The 16,814-nt window shown below is 36.7% G+C and overlaps 1 protein-coding gene across 7 annotated transcripts in view; it reads left to right on the forward strand.

Moving 5' to 3' along the window:
* Positions 1–16,814, forward strand: part of ZNF438 (zinc finger protein 438) — a 186,756-nt gene that overhangs the window by 139,788 nt on the left and 30,154 nt on the right. For 6 of the 7 annotated variants that reach the window (XM_030798442.1, XM_030798445.1, XM_030798443.1 and 3 more), the window contains one exon: positions 14,418–14,485. In XM_030798442.1, coding sequence (XP_030654302.1) covers positions 14,480–14,485 — 6 coding nt within the window. In that variant the 5' untranslated portion in view covers positions 14,418–14,479. Of the gene's footprint in view, positions 1–11,004; positions 11,114–14,417; positions 14,486–16,814 lie in introns of those variants that run through there. The other variant, XM_030798449.1, reaches the window with a different exon arrangement.

The following is a 16,814-nucleotide window of genomic DNA, read 5'->3' on the forward strand; positions in this document are numbered from 1 at the left end:
GGGGAAAAAAAGAGAGCAGAGCAAAGTAAATGAGGAAATCTTTGAAAAATAATTGAAGAAAATATCCCAGGAATTGAAATGTACAAATTTTCTGATTAAGAGGCCCCACCAAACACTTGGAAAGTGGAAGAAAATAGACTGAGACACTTCACTGTGAAGTTTATAAACATTGTTTCCACAATAAAAGCAAATTATATACAAAGGACTACTCACCGTGGCTTTGGATTTCTTCACACCGACATGGGAAACCAGAATACAGTGGAACATTGCCTTTAATTTTCAACCTGGAATTGTGTACTCACAAAAATTATCCGACATTTTTATTGATGAGAGAGAAAGTAAATCTTCATCCTCCATTGTGGGACATCAGTTGATAATGCCCCAAATTGAACAATCAAGAAGTGAAATTATGAGCATGTTATTAATGATAATGGAGGTATAAATGCTGGAATAATCAACTCTTAAGAATTCAGAGTGCATGTCTCTGAGGAAGAGGACATGATGACTGCATTTTCAAAATAATAAGCTGTATAGAAATGTTTACTTGACTTGAATTTTTTTAGATTGCAAAGTAAAAATGGAAAGATTATTCTAGTTGCATCAGAGAAAATAGATTGGACTGGAGGCAGGAAGACAATTTAGGAGCTATTGTAATACAGGCAACAAGCAGTGAGGACCTGACCTAAGGAAGTAAAGGTGCCCATAGAGCAAAGACAATGGCTTTAGAAAATAGAGGAGGAGCACATTTGGAGGCAGGAGCTGCCTTGAGTTTGGAGGTAGCCATTTAGAGATATGTAGGAAGGAGAGAACATTTCACCCTGGAACCTGGGAATTGAATATAAATTTGCAATTGTAGTTAGAACCAGATGAGTTGGAAGAAAATGAATAGAAAACCTATGAAGGAAAAATGAGGATCTAGGCTAGAACATAAATTTTCCTAATAGATTTTTATTGAGGCAGAAAAATGCCCTCTTAAACATTCTTAACCTACCAAGTTCAGTCATATGTGCAATACATGTTAAGGAACACAGGTGCCTGTATGTGCATGTATTTTATGACAGTCAACGATTAGATCATACAATTGGAAATAATGTTTTTTGTACCTCTAAGTATATTCTAGTACATTTCTTTTTTTTTTTTTTTGGAAATGCCAAAGATGATAATAAACATTTCTTTTTAAAGAATTCTGGAGAACTTTATTAACATGTAATGTAATATGCTGTTTTTTGAGTAATGTTTTTACAAAGCATTTTCAGCATATAGTATCCAGTTTAATCCTTTCTCCAGCAAAAAGAATTAAGTATTTTATCTCTTAGCTTCTATGAGCAGAAACTGAAATGGAAAAAAAGATTAAATGATTTGTCCAAGATCATACACTAAGAAGTTTCAGTTAGAAATGTACATCTCCCCACTCAGTTCCCCAGGTTTTTAACTCATTACATACCTGAGATTGGGCAGGAACACGATCCTTAAAATTAAGGGTGAGTCTAGTTCATTGGCTGACGTTCAGAAATATATGTTGATGCTGGACATGGTGGCTTGCGCCTATAATCCTAGCACTTCAGGCGGCCGATGCAGGCAGATTACTTCAGGTCAGGAGTTCAAGACCAGCCTGGCCAACATGGTGAAACCCCATCTCTACTAAAAACACAAACACTAGCCGCGTGTGGTGGCACACGCCTATAATCCCAGCTACTGGGGAGGCTGAGACAGGAGAATCAGTTGAATTCGGGAGGTGGAGGTTGCAGTGAGCCAAGATGGTGCCACTGTACTCCATCCAGGGTGACAGAGTGTGACTTAGGAGAGGAGAGAAGAGAGGAGGGAAGTGGAGGGAGGGGAAGGGAGGGGAGGGGACGGGAGTTTTTTTTAATCAAACCCGTTAGCGGCATGCAGCCATTTAGGGAAGGAAGATGATTGCCAAACATTGATACATTGTATTAATGCAAATTTCAATATAAGCATTAAGAATTTACTACATGGATTAAAATTTATTCTGTAGATTAAGTTTTAGCTCCTCTAAAGCTTTAGTAACATTTTGAGAATTTTGTTTTTATTTCTGAAATAGGACAGATTGAGATAAGAATAAGTATTACAGTTGAACCAATGAAGAATACTGTTATTACAGTTGAGCAAATGATGAGTACTATTATTAGTCAAGATTTATGTACTATAAGCTTCTATTAGATATTATCGTATATATGTGTGTGTGCATGTTAGATGCTGACAAGGTTGCAGAGAAAAGGAAATGCTTATACACTGTTGGTGGGAGTATAAATTAGTTCGGTCACTGTGGAAAGCAGTGTGATGATTCCTCAAAGACCTAAAAATAGAACTATCATTTGACCCAGCAATCCCATCACTGGGTATACCCCAAAATGAATATAAATAATTCTACTGCAAAGACATATGCAGACATATGTTCATTGCAGCACTATTCACAATAGCAAAGACATGGAATCAACCTAAAATGCCCATCAGTGGTAGACTGGATAAAGAAAATGTGGTACATACACACCATGGAATACTATGCAGCCATAAAAAAAAATGAGATCATGCCCTTTACAGGAACACCGATGGAGCTGGAGGCCATCATCCTTAGCAAACTAATGCAGGAACAGCAAACCAAATACTGCATGTTCTCACTTATAAGTGGGAGCTAAATGATGAGAACACGTGGATACAAAGAAGGGAACAAGAGACCCTGGAGCCTACTTGAGGGTGGAGGGTGGAGGGTGGGAGGAGGGAGAGGAGCAGAAAAAGTAACTATTGGGCATTAGGTTTAGTACCTGGGTAACAAAATAATCTGTACAGCAGACCCCCATGACATGAGTTTACCTATATATCAAACCCGCACATGTACTCTTGAACCTAAAATAAAAGCTAAATTGTGTGTGTGTGTGTGTGTGTGTGTGTGTGTGTGTGTTTATAATATTATATAACTAAAGTGGGCCTGAAGGTATTTGGGTTCTCTTGCTCTTGAGAAACATAAATTGCATCATTGCTTAGAAGAGGTAGTTCTTTTAAATAAATATAGTACAACCACTATGGAGAACAAGCAATCGCTTCTAAAGTTAAGTGGTCCATGCTTAATAGACCACTAAATAATTCCACTCCTAGGTTTTTACCCAAGAGATATTAAAACATTTGTCTATACAAAAACTTGGACACACACATTTATATTTATATTAATTCATGATAACCAAAAACTGGCAGCAACTCAAATGCATATCAGTTAATGGATTAAAAAATTGTGTTATATTCATATAATGGAATATGATTCAGCAACAGAAAGGAATGATCTACTGATACACATCATAAATGAATAGTTACTGTTTGATGTATATGAAATGACAGGAAATTCTAGGACAAGCAAAACTAATTTATAGTGACAGAAAGTATCAGTGATTGCCTGGGACCATGGGTGAGGGATGGAAATTTATTACAGAAGGGCACAAGGGGACTTTTTGAGATGATATTATGTATTTTCAATAGGGTGATTGTTTTAAAATGTACTTGGGTTTGTTTTAGTCAGGTATGGTAAAGTGACAGGAGATAACTGCCTTTGAAAGAGGAGTTTAGGCCGGGCGCAGTGGCTCACACCTGTAATCCCAGCACTTTGGGAGGCCGAGGTGGGCGGATCATGAGGTCAGGAGTTCGAGACCAGCCTGGCCAACATGGTGAAACCCCATCTCTACTAAAAATACAAAAAATTAGCTGGACGTGGTGGCTGGCATCTGTAATTCCAGCTACTCAGGAGGCTGAGGCAGGAGAATCGCTTGAACCCAGGAGCCGGAGGAGGAATCTGGGCTGGAGTACAGTGATCCGAGACCTTACCACTGCACTCCAGCCCCGGCAACAGTGTGAGACTCTGTCTCAAAAAACAAAAGAGTTTATTACTTACAGTCCCTTAGAGGAGGGGGCACAGCATACCATTCAAAGCCATGGGGAGAAGCACCTGGGTCAGTCAGGAGGCAGAAGTAGCCAGGGGAAAGCATGGCCCAGAGCCTTTGTTGTAGTTTCCCCGGGAAAAACAAGGTAGGATATGAAAAGCTGTTTAACATTGGCTAGCTTGAATAATTTCAGTGGTCCCTGGCCTATAAGGTAGTCCATATCACTCCAGTGATTTAGGCTGGAGAAATATTGACTTGGTGTGTCAGTTGGATAAAGGATGTGATTGAGGATATGGGCTTTGGATTGGTTGGTTTGCGTATGAAAGACATGCTCACAGGGGAGTCATTTGCAATGTATAGGAATTAGCCCTGGAAGGGGCAGTATCTTCCCCTCTCTAGCAAGTCCTCTAAGACGTCAAGTCATCATAAAATATTACAAAAAGCCGTGATTAATACAGTGATCACTGTAAAGGTATATACATTTGTCACAGCTCATCTTAAAGTGGGGTGCATTTTGTTGAATGTAAATTATCCTTCAGTAATGTTACTTTAAAAGTAAAAAAACAAAAAAAGTTAATGAAATGGACCAACAGTCCCTGATGTACCTTAGTTCAACTCAAGATTTTTCAACTTTACAATGGTGCGAAAGCCATGTGCATTCAGTAGAAACTGTACTTTGACTAACCATATAGCCATTCTGTTTATCACTTTTAGTACAGTATTCAATAAATTACGTGAGATATTCAACACTTTATTATAAAACAGGCTGTGTGTTAGATGATTTTGCCTAACTATAGGCTAATTTAAGTATTCTGAGCATGTTTAAGGTAGGCTAAGTTACAACGTTTGGTAGGTTAGGTGTATTCAACACATTTTTGAATTATGCTATTTTCAAGACTTACGATGGGTTTATCAGGATATAGCCCCATCATAAGTTGAAGGGGCATCTGTAAATGGTCACATGAAATTACTTAAAACAAGCCAGGAAAATTCATCCTCAAGTGCATTAAAAATTTTCAAACAACACCTAAGTGTATAAAGGCAAAGAGCAGCATTGAATACTTAAGAATTACAAGTTCCTCCAGGCAGTTCCTATTTTCCTTCCATGTGTCATGACCATTTTCATGTTACGGCAAAAGAAAAAGGTGGCATATTCAGTTATATGGTGTCTGAGTTTATACAACAATTTGGAGTTCTTTCCTGCCATATTCCTAAGGAATATTAATATGTATTTATTTTGATAGCTAACAATAAAAGGCTTCAGTCAGCTTCTTCAAGTTTTTCAATGATGAAGTTATATAGCATCCAGTCCATAGTTGAGTATCAGTAATCATGAGAAAGCTCTTTCTTATATCCAGTTGAAATTTGCCTCCTTACTTTGTCTTCCTCACTGGTCCTAGTCCTGTCCACTGGAGTTATGTAGGATTCCTCTAATCCTGCTTCCAAAATAACAGTTCTTCAGATATTTGAAGATGGCTAGCATCTCCTTTTGAATTTTTTTATTTCCCAGGTTCGTTCCTTTCCCAGCTTTTTTTAAAACTCACTTTTCCTTATTACTTTGTCCTTGCCATTCTTTGTTTTACTGACTTTCCTTTATTTTTAATAGTTGCACAGAGACATTCTACATTGATTTCCATCGGAACACACTTGTATATGTGTACATGTATGCATGGGAAAGGGATGAGGGGCAGAGGGAGAGGGAGAAGCAGCACTCAGGAGAGCATGAGGAGTGTATGTATGGAAATGAGACACACCTTGGGAATGAATTCTGGCCCATCTGAGTGACCTTGAGCAAGTTGCTTAATTTTCTTTGAGCACCTCAGTTTCTTAACTTGATAACAGTGCAGATCCTCATATGAGGATGAGGTGTTTGTGAATTACCTAGTGGTAGGTCTAGCACATAGTAGCATTTGTTGCAAATGAGCTACAGTGTAGAATACAATCTAGGTGAAGTTGTCATCTATGGCTTCGCTGACTGGTTCTAGCCTGAAACTAAGGTCTTGTGTGATTATCAACCTGTTACACTTGAAAATCAGGAGGCACAGCATAACAGTAGAATCAAAACTGGAAGATGGCCTGTGAAAAGAGCAGCTGCCCAATCAAAGTAGGTTAGTAACGTTATCTTAATATATAAAGAAAAGCCTGTTATGAATTACCAGCTCTGAGACATTAAAAGACTCATTACCTTTTTTATATTTGCATGTTTTAAGTTATCCTGGCCAAATTTATTATATTATGGCATTTATCTGAATGACAGTATGTCAGTGTGATGATATATGACATGTTTATTCCCTAGGAAATAGTTTCCTAGAAATAATAATCTAGATTGACATCTACCTTGCAACTCTGTGACTGGTGGCCACATACACATACAAGAGCGTGCACTTATACACGTACTCACAACATGGGTTAAAGTTAATCAGCATGTTGAGCATGGAGCAAATTATTTTCTTTTATTCTCTTATGTTTCTTTATCTACATTTATTTTTAGGAACCTTAGCAAAGCAGCATAACAAAGACAAAGCAGTGTCTGCCTTAGGTTTCTTCAATAAGGAATAAATGGAAAAATTTTCATTTACAGCACCATCAAGCTGTCACTTTGTCAAGTAACCAATTCACCTAATTTTCATTTTTAATCAACTCTCTTTAAATATGGCCTATTAACTAAAATGAAAAGTAATCATGTAACAGTGATTTATAAAGCACATTGTATTAGATCTTGCTGTAATTGATTGTATTCACTGTTCGCGTTCTTTAATTTTATTCCTTTCTGATAGATTTTTCTATTTAATATACTTTTCAGCAATTTAAGTAAGAAAAGTCAGATTATAATTTTCAGAGGTTTTTCCTTATAAACTATGAAGGATGCAGTGGCTGTTAGTGCTATACTATGATTCCTTGAGTAAAAATGCACAGTTTACTCAAGGAATCATAGTATAAGGTTTATTAAATACTGTTAGATTTTATGTAACTATTTAATGCATATTTTCCTCTAGCATATTTATACTATTATCCAGTCAAATCAGAGGATCAAATCAGAGGATGCAATATTGTAACTATCCAAAATTTTTTTAATGAGTGTTAGGTATATGTATTACATAATTTATTCATGTTTAATAATTATAATAGAATTAAATGCAGCAATGCTTTATGTCACAGCAAAAGACAAAAGACAATACAACTTCATTTGAGTGGGTGTCCTACATGAAATACCAAGATACTAGGAATACAGTTAAAATTATTTTGATGGCACTCCTAACATAGTATTTCAAAACAATGAAAATAAAAACATTTTTTTCTGATTGCAAAGGCAATATTTATTCATTGGGGAAACTTTGTAATATCACTTTATAAGCATAAAAAGGAAGATTATGTAGCACTTTAGTGCCCCACTGAGAGATACATACTTTTAATATTGGGTAATTTTTCTCTTGAGTTATGAAAAAAATAACTGAACCATGCTGCTCTGTAACCAACACTTTTTTTGGAGTGGAAACAGGGTCTCAGTCTGTCACTTAGGCTGGAGTGTGTGCAGTGGCACAGTCAGGGCTCACTGCAGCCTCAACCTCCTGTCGTCAAGGGATCCTCCCACCTCAGGTTCCTGAGTATCTGGACTACGGATACGCACCACCACACCTGGCCAATTTTTGTATTTTTTTGTAGAGATGGGTTTCACTGTGTTGCTCAGGCTGGTCTCAAACTCTGGGCTCAGGCGATGCTCCCACCTCTGCCCCCGAAAGTGTTGGGATTACAGGTGTGAGCCACAGTGCATGGCTATAACCAGCCCTTTTATAAAAAACGTGTCATAAGCAATTTTTGTATTTCTTAATATTTTAAGAAACATTTTTAAAAATGGCTTTATTATAAAAAATATACCCTAATTCTAAGTTTTACATTTTTTGTATATTTTAAATAGCACCCTTAACATTTCTTTAAAGGTAATGAGGATGATGATAATGATGATGGCTTTACACATTACAATGATGATTTTTTGAGCAAAATTCCTACATGTGGAAGGAAGGAAGGTCTGGGCCAAAAGGAATGCAGAATTACAAGGCTCAGGATGCACATTGCCAGAGAGTTTGTACCAACTATAATACAGGAAGTAAATGAGCATACCCCTTTCCTCAGACTTCCCCCAAAGTTTGTATTATCATTTTTCTGCCAATTTAGAGGCAAAAAAGTAGTAGTAGTTTAGAAATTTGCAATTCTTTGATTTTTAGTAAGTCTTAACATTCTTTCTGATGATTACTAGTTAAATGTTGTCTTTTATAAGTTTTTTAAGTCCTTACTCATTTTTATAGTGGAGCATTATCTCATTGTTATTTCTTTTATATTAGACAAGAATGCAAGAACCATGTCTAGTATGTCTTTTCCAGAGTGCATAGTAATACTGCAAACAAGATCTGTTAAATGAATAAATGTATGTCTGTAGGTTTATTAGAATTTTTAAATGTTTTCCCAATATTTACCTTTTAATTTTTAACAGCTATATTAAGATATGATTGGCATACAGTCAATTGCATATATTTAAAGTATAATGAGATAAATTTTGATATACGTATATACCCTTGGAACCTTAATCACAATCAAGATAATGAATATATTCTTCACCTCAGTGGATGGGTGTATGTTTCTCAGGTCTGCTTATAGAGTCTCTCCCCCAACCTCTGTCTCCCCTGTCCCCAGGCAACCATTGATCTGCTTTCTGCCACTATCGTTTACAGTCTCTAAAATCTTATACAAGTAGAATCATAGAGTATTGCTCTTTAATGTCTATCTTCTTTCATATAGCATCATGTTTTTTCATTTCTGTTGTGATGTAGATCAACAGTTCCTTTAAAATGCTGAATAATGTTCCATTGTATGTTTATATATTCCATCTGTTGGTGAACATTTGGGTTGTTTCTGGCTTGGAACTACTACAAATATAGCTGCTGTGAACATTCTTTGTACAAGTTTTTGTATAGACATATGCTTTCGTTTCTCTTGGGTTGGAAGGAAGGGATTAGCTGGATCCTAAGGCAGGTGTATCTTTTCTTAATAACCAGTGATGTTGAACATCTTTTCATGTTCTTATTTGCAAGCCGTGTTATCTTTTTTGGAGAAGTGTATGTTCACCTCTTTAGCCCATTATAAATTGGGAGATTTGTTTTCTTATTTAGTTTTGAGAGTTTTTATATACAATTTCTTTACCAGATAGTTTCTCCCATTTATGGCTTGTCTTTTCATTGTCTTATTGGTGTCTTTTGAAGAGCAGAAGTTTGCAGTTTTGATGAAGTTTAGCATATTAGTTTGTTATTTTATGGATTATGTTTCAGATGCCATGTCTAAAATACCTTTGCCTGACTAAAGGGCACAGGATTTTCTTTTAGAAGTTTTATATTTCAAAAGTTTTGTGTTTTACATTTGGGTATATGATGCATTTCAAATTTTGTATATGGTGTGAAGTCTGGCTCAAGGTTCTTTTTTGTTTTTTGCATATAGAGAAAGCATCATCATTTGTTGAAGGGACTATTCATGTTCCACAGCTTTCCCTTTGGACTTTCATGAAAATACATATCTGTGTGGATATATTTATGGACTCTCTATTCTGTTGCATTGATCTGTATGTCTCTTTCTTGAAACTAAAGTAGCATTAGTCCGATTTCTTTCTTCTTTTTTAAGAAAATTTTGATTATTCTGAGCTCTTTCTATTTTCATGTGAATTTTAAAAATTCAATTGGTTAATTTCTACAAAAAGTACTGGGATTTTGATTAGGATCACATTGAATCTATATCTATTTGAAGAGAATTGCCATTTTAACAACATTGAGTCTTCCAACCTTTGAATGTGGTATGTATCTCTTCATTTGTTTAGATCTTTTAAAATTTTTCTCTATGAGTGTTTTTTAATTTTCAGTGTATAGATCCTTCACGTACTTTGCCAGGCTTATCCTTAATTATTTAATTTTTATGCTGTTATAAATGGTGTCTCAATTTCTGATTTATTGTCTCAATTTCTGATTATTTCTAGGATACAAAAATATAATTTATTTTTGCATATTGATCTTGTATTATGTAACCTTGCTAAACTCAGTTATTAGAAGAGCTTTTTTTGTAGATTCTATTGAATTTTCTAATTAGACAATCATATCGTCTGCAAATAAAGACCATTTTAAGTCTTGCTTCACAATCTGAATACATTTTATTTATTTTTGCTTTATTGCACTGGCTAGAACTTCCAATACAGGGTTGAGTAGAAGTGGTGAGAATAGATAACCTTTTCTTGTTTGTGAACTTAGAGGGAAAGCATTCAGTCTTTCATTATTTAGCATGATTTTAGCTTTGGATTTCTCGTAAGATATGTTTCACCAGAGTGAGGAGTTCCTTTCTATTCTTAATTTATAAAGTGGTTTTTTTTTATCAGTAATGGATGTTGGATTTTATCACATACAATTTTTGTGTCTGTTTAAATAATCATGTAGTTTTCTTTTATAACATATTAAGATGGTAAATTACATTTATTTTGAATGTTAAACCAATTGTGTATTCCTGGATAACTCTACTTTGTCATGATGTATTCTCATATTGTTGGATTTGATTTGCTAGAAGTTTGTTTATTACTTTTGCATCTGTGCCTATGAGGGATATTGGGCCATAGGAATCTTTTCTCGTAATAGATTTGTCTGGTTTTGATATCTAGATAATGCTGACTTTTTAGATAGTAAACATTTCCTCCTTTTCAATTTTCTGGAAGGATTTATATATAATTGGTATTATTTCTTCCTTAAATATTCAGTAGAAGTCACCAGAGAAGACATCAGGGCCTAGAGTTCTAAGAATTCTAGATTACAGTTGTTATTATTGTTTATTGTCTTCAGACTTGCATTATTTTTGTTTTTGTTTTTTTCTTTTTCTTTTTTTTTTTTTTTTTTCAGATAGAACTTTGCTCTTGTTGCCCAGGCTGGAGTGCAATGGCACGATCTCGGCTCACCGCAGCCTCCGCCTCCTGGGTTCAAGCGATTCTCCTGCCTCAGCCTCCCGAGTAGCTGGAATTACAGGCATGCACCACCATGCCCGACTAATTTTTGTATTTTTAGTAGAGACGGGATTTCTCCATGTTGGTCAGGCTGGTCTCGAACTCCCAACCTGAAGTGATCCACCCGCCTCAGTCTCCCAAAGTGCTGGGATTCCAGGCGTGCGCCTCCGCGCCCAGCCAGACTTGCATCGTTTTATTAATAGTAAGAAATGTGTTGTTATCCTTATCATTGTTCCTTTATATGCAATGTGTCTTTTTCTCTGGGTGCTTTAAAAACTTTTTTTTTCCACTAGTTTTGAGCAGTTTGGCAATGATATACCTTAGCATGGTTTCATGTTTCTCATGAATCAGTGTTTTGAGATGTTTGGATCTGTGTGTTCACAGCTTCATCAAATTTGGAAAATGTTCTGCCGTTCTTTCTTAAAATAACTTTTTTGCCCTTCCATCTCTCTCCTCTTCAAATACTGGTATATTAATCTTCTTAAAGTTGGCCTGCTGCTCACTGATGCTCTCCATTCTGATTTTTGTTTTTTGTTTTTTTAATTTTACTGTCTTCTCCATTCTGTGTAGTCTCGATAGCTGTGCCTTCAGATTTGCTAATATTTTCTTCTGACATGTCTAATGTGCCATTAATTTCATGCAGTATATTTTTCATCTTATACATTATAGTTTTTATCTCTAGAAATTTTATTTGTTTTTTTGTATCTTTTTTACCTGTACTTAACATTTTGAGCATATGAAATCTAGTTATACACTTAATTTCCTTGTTGCTAATTCTAACATATGTCAGTCCTGGTCAGTTTTGATTGTTTTCTAAATTATGGATCATATTTTTCTGCATTTGTGCATGCTTGATAATTTTTGTTAGATGTCAGTCATTATGAATTTTACTTTATTGGGTGGTAGATATTTTTGTATTTGTGTAAATATTTTGTGATCTGTTCTGGTACATAGTTAAAATAGTTTGAAACAGTTTGATTCTTTCATGTCTTGCTTTAAGATTTATGTGAAACCAGAGAAATGCACAGTCTAGAATTAACTATTCCCCCCTACTAAGGCAAGACTCTTCTGTGTACTCTACCCATTCCTTTGTGAATTATGAGTTTTTTTTACCCTAGCTAATGGGAACAGGCAATATTCCTGTTCTTCTGTGACTGTAGTATACCTTGGACCTTTCCCTGGTCTTGGGGTGTTTTCCTCACTTGCCTGTCCTGATCATTACAAAGGTAAATAACCCAGGGAGGACCCTCTCTGTTGTGATCTGTCTGTATGTGGCTCTCTTTTCCAGTATTCTGGAAATCTCTGCAAGGATCTTTCCTCACATAGAGCTCATCGCAGTTGTTTCCATAGGGCTCATTGCAATTGTTTCCTGGCTCTCAGGGATCAGTTTTTCTTGACCTGATGATGCAGGATTTTTCTCGACCCCTTTGTCAGATTTGCAATGGGGGTGCCCTGTTTACTCAGCCTGCCACACCCAACCCCTTGCAGGAGGGAGCACATGAGCAAATGAGCGGGATCAGGCTGGCTGCTTTGGGTGCTGGCAGGAACAAGCTCCATGCACACCCTGTGGTGGTGCCCAGGTGGGAGTGCCTGTGATACCCAAAATCCCAGAGGGCATGCTACAATGCCCTCTTAGCTTAGCTTTGCCATTTGTGGACAGCAGTGTGTTATCAGCTCAGTGGGCCCCTTGTCTTGTCACGTGGGGCATCTACACTCTGCCAGCAAGGGCAAAGGGCTAGTGTGACAGCCTCTTTTGGGTACCTACATCCAGTGGGTCCCAAGCCCTTGTGTGGTGTCCAAGAAGAACGAGGTCGTGCCGACACTTGAAGGATGGTGGAGGCAGATAATTTTATATAGCGATGGACGGCTCTCAGTGGAGAGAGGAGCTGGAAAGGGGATGGGACGGTCAGGTAATCTTCCCTGAAGTCAGAGCATCTCTCCGAAGTTAAGCTATCTCTCCTCTGAAGTCCAGCTGTCCCTCTGAAGTCAAGTTGCTTCTCTCCAGTCAAGCTGCTCCTCTCCTCTACTGACTGAGTCCAGGGTCTTTATAGGCACAGAATTGGGTGGGGGGGGGGGCAGGGCAAGCCATGGGTAGTTTTGGAAAAGGCAACATTCGATTGGTAAAAAGACATTATTCAGAAAGAACCAATCAGGAGACAACAGGCAAACAGGGATAGAAGTTCTCACCTTGGGCAGCAGGTTTCAGGCTACTTTGACTTGAAGGTGCTGTTTCACAGGGGACCCGCCCCTGTCTCCCTAGAATTTCTCTGCCTCCTGCATCTATCACTGATGTTCAGTGTTTTGAAAACATTGTTTCATATATTCTGTCTGTGTTTTGGTTGTTTCAGGCAGAAGCATGAATCTGGTCTCTGTTACTCCATCTTGGCTAGAAGTAGGAATCATGCCTTTTAATTTTGTCCAGTTTTCTTACTTTAAAAATATTTAAAATTTTAAATAGAAATATTCATCCGTCTTTACCTTAATGGGCTCTGTACTTGGTGTCATACCTAAAAACACTTTTTTGTTTAAGAACTTATAAAAACATTTACTTCTATTTTTCAAAGATTCGAATTGTCTTATTCAGATATTTTATTAATATGGAACACTACATTAAGAGTCCTTTCTTAATCAAGAGTAATTAAATTACCCTCACCATAAAGGGTACACTCTAACCCCAGGGAGAAATACCAGTCTTTCCCTGCCCCATCTAGTCTCTTCCACACGGAAGAGAAGTTCTGACATGTGTGAGAAAAAAGGCGTATCTTTAATGAGGCAAAATTAGGCTGCCTTAGTGGAACATGTAGCTTTTAGTGAAAGAACGGAATTTGTTATGAAGGACCCTTAAATAGAGCAATTTGGAAAATAGCTAAAATGTGGGGAATGGGGGAGAACACCTGTAATTCCATCACCAAACACACTGTAAATTTATATATTGACATATTTTCTTCCATGTGTTTTCCTGTGCCTTTATTTTTTGTATATTTGTAATGCTGGTGTCTGTCATTTAGCATGTTCATCCATGTTCATCCAGTGCATCGCATCATTAACATTTTTTATGTTGCTACATAATCTTCACAGTTGCATTTTAATGACTGAGTTATATTTCATCAAATGATTGTATTGCAATTATATTACTTTTATACTGTTAAGCATTTTAGTTATTTCTTCTTAAAATATATGAAGCAATTATCAGAGAGTACATTTTCAGAGAATCCTAACTTTGCCTACTTACACATGACCCCGTGAAAGCAGAAATGTGAGTAAGGCCCCTGATGTGTCATTGCATCTGTTTCCCAAGCCCATTCTAGTACATTCAATAAAATCCTATTTGTAGAAAAATGAGAAGAAAATAAAAACATCAATTCTTAAGAGCTCAATCCATTTCTTATTACTCATGTAGTTATAAAACAAACTTTAAAAAACAGCTTAGAATTTATATATTTAGTATGCATTAACATGCTCTCTCCATTACTTTCTAATACTTATTTGTGCTTGCTTATTTTTAGGAAAGATACTATTCAAGTCCAGTACATCATAATGCAGAATTCTTTATCAGTACCACCAAAAGATGAAGGTAAGATAAACTGTTGAGGAAAATGGTGATGTGTCTGTTACAGTTTTAATTTGATACATTGAATGTCATTGGCCTCTAATCATAAGGTAACTTATTTCCTAGAATTAAAAACAAAAATTATAATTATATATGAAAACTCATTTCTTTTGGTAAATAATTTGAGTGTATATGGATTCCTGAGTTTTAAGTACCTGTCTCCTTTTCTAGGCTATAGTGCCTTGAGAGCCCGGCCATCTCATTCCACCCAAAACTCACAGAGCCCTGCTTATTCACTGGCAGTTAACTGGCACTAACAGATATCAATAAAATTAAAAAGTATTGGCTTTATTGAAGCAAAATAACACAAGTATTTTAGTGAGTAGAAGAATATATGCATATATATTCATACACACATCTGTAGACGTACACTTAGAGGCTACAGAATTTGTGTATACATTTCTTTGACCTGTTTCCCCTGATAATCCATTTAAAAAGAAATAGAAAAACTATTTTACTCTACACAATGTATAAAAAATAAAATAATGATTTTTTAACAGGCACTTCTGGACCTTTCCAGAAGAACCTGGACCTCCAGGTAGAGGTAGAGTCCTTTCTTAATCAAGAGTAATTAAATTACCCTCACCATAAAGGGTACACTCTAACCCCAGGGAGAAATACCAGTCTTTCCCTGCCCCATCTAGTCTCTTCCACACGGAAGAGAAGTTCTGACATGTGTGAGAAAAAAGGCGTATCTTTAATGAGGCAAAATTAGGCTGCCTTAGTGGAACATGTAGCTTTTAGTGAAAGAAGGGAATTTGTTATGAAGGACCCTTAAATAGAGCAAACACTCTTTGATCTCTCTATCAATGAGAAATGTAGTATCATAACTCTTAAGCGCATGGAATCTGGATTTGAAACTCAGTCCTACCACTTAACTGTAAAACCCTAGGTGTATCACTTGACATCAGCTTCTACATCTGTAAATCTATAAAATGAAGATAATAAGTTCCACTCTATAGGATATGTGGAGACTAAAGGAAATAGCATATGTAAATCACCTAGCATATTGTTGTTTGCATAGTAGGCACGTATATGATGATAAAACTACCATTCTTAATGGCTATTATTAATATCTGGGACCTCCTCATCTTTGAGACTGGTCAGTGAGATGGCCATGAGGCCGCCTCTTGCTTGGGATGCCTAATGGCCTTGGAAGGCCAAACATGCTCCAAGGGGACCCATGGGGGAGTAAGCAGGAAGCAGACCCCTTGGTTTGATTCTTATCCGGGAGTTGATCTGAAGAGAGAGTGAGAGTCCTTGAGACTCACACAAAATCCAGCCGGGAACACTAAGGCAAGAAAGGAGATGGGAAAACCCCAACTAGAAATAAAGAGCATGTGTTTTCCTTGAGTGTTCTCTGGTACATATGCTCTGGAAGATTTGTGCACCACTAGGTAGCTGATCAAGGGTTTGAAATTCAGTGTCCTAGCTGGTATTACCTTCTTTTATCCAAGCAAGCAAGGAGAGGCTTAGGAGAAAAAATAATGGAACGAGTATCAGGAAAGCTGGACTCCATTCCATACCTGCCTCCAACCAGCTGTGGAACCCCAGGCAAAGTTATGTTGCCCCTGAGCCTCAGTTTTCTCATTTAAAAATCGAGAATGACTAGGTGTTCCTTTCAGGCTCTAGAAAGGTGAGTCTATGTGAGTAACTAAGCAACGAGGTACTTGGCTCTGGCTGATACAGAGGGAGAAAGCACTCACACCTGTTGGCTGCTTTGCTTCTCATCACAGTTTGTTTTGTTCTGATGCCTTCCTCTCTGGGCTATCACATAAGCTTGGATTCCTCCATTGACCAGAAAGTAAGACCCCTTGGCCCTACCCAGAGCTGAAGTAAACCTCCTCACCAGTCTTTTCTGGGACTAAAGATGCTTAAGCCCAATCCTGGAATTTGACAGAGGATATATAATAGCTTAAAAAAACCTCTATCATGTGCCTCCATTGTGATAATCATTCTACCTACAACTTTACATCCTTTATTTAATCTTCGCAATAAGTTAGACGTAAACCTTATTTTACAAGTTCAAGATTAGGTACTTTTTGCCAAGACCACCAACCAGTAAGTGACTGATCCAAGATTTGAACTCAGATCTATCATAAAATTTATAAAGAATATTTATATAAATTATAGAGAATATATATTTATAAAGAATATTTCTATAAGAATTTATAATTTATAAAGAATATTTCTAATAATTTTTGATCATCTCCTCTTTCTCTCATCAAACATACTATGCTTAATTACACATATGAATGCTTAAAGCCATTTTAAACCAAAGTGAGCAGAAATT

This window comes from Nomascus leucogenys, chromosome 18 (genome assembly GCF_006542625.1).
Source record: "Nomascus leucogenys isolate Asia chromosome 18, Asia_NLE_v1, whole genome shotgun sequence".
NCBI classification, from domain to species: Eukaryota; Metazoa; Chordata; class Mammalia; order Primates; family Hylobatidae; genus Nomascus; species Nomascus leucogenys.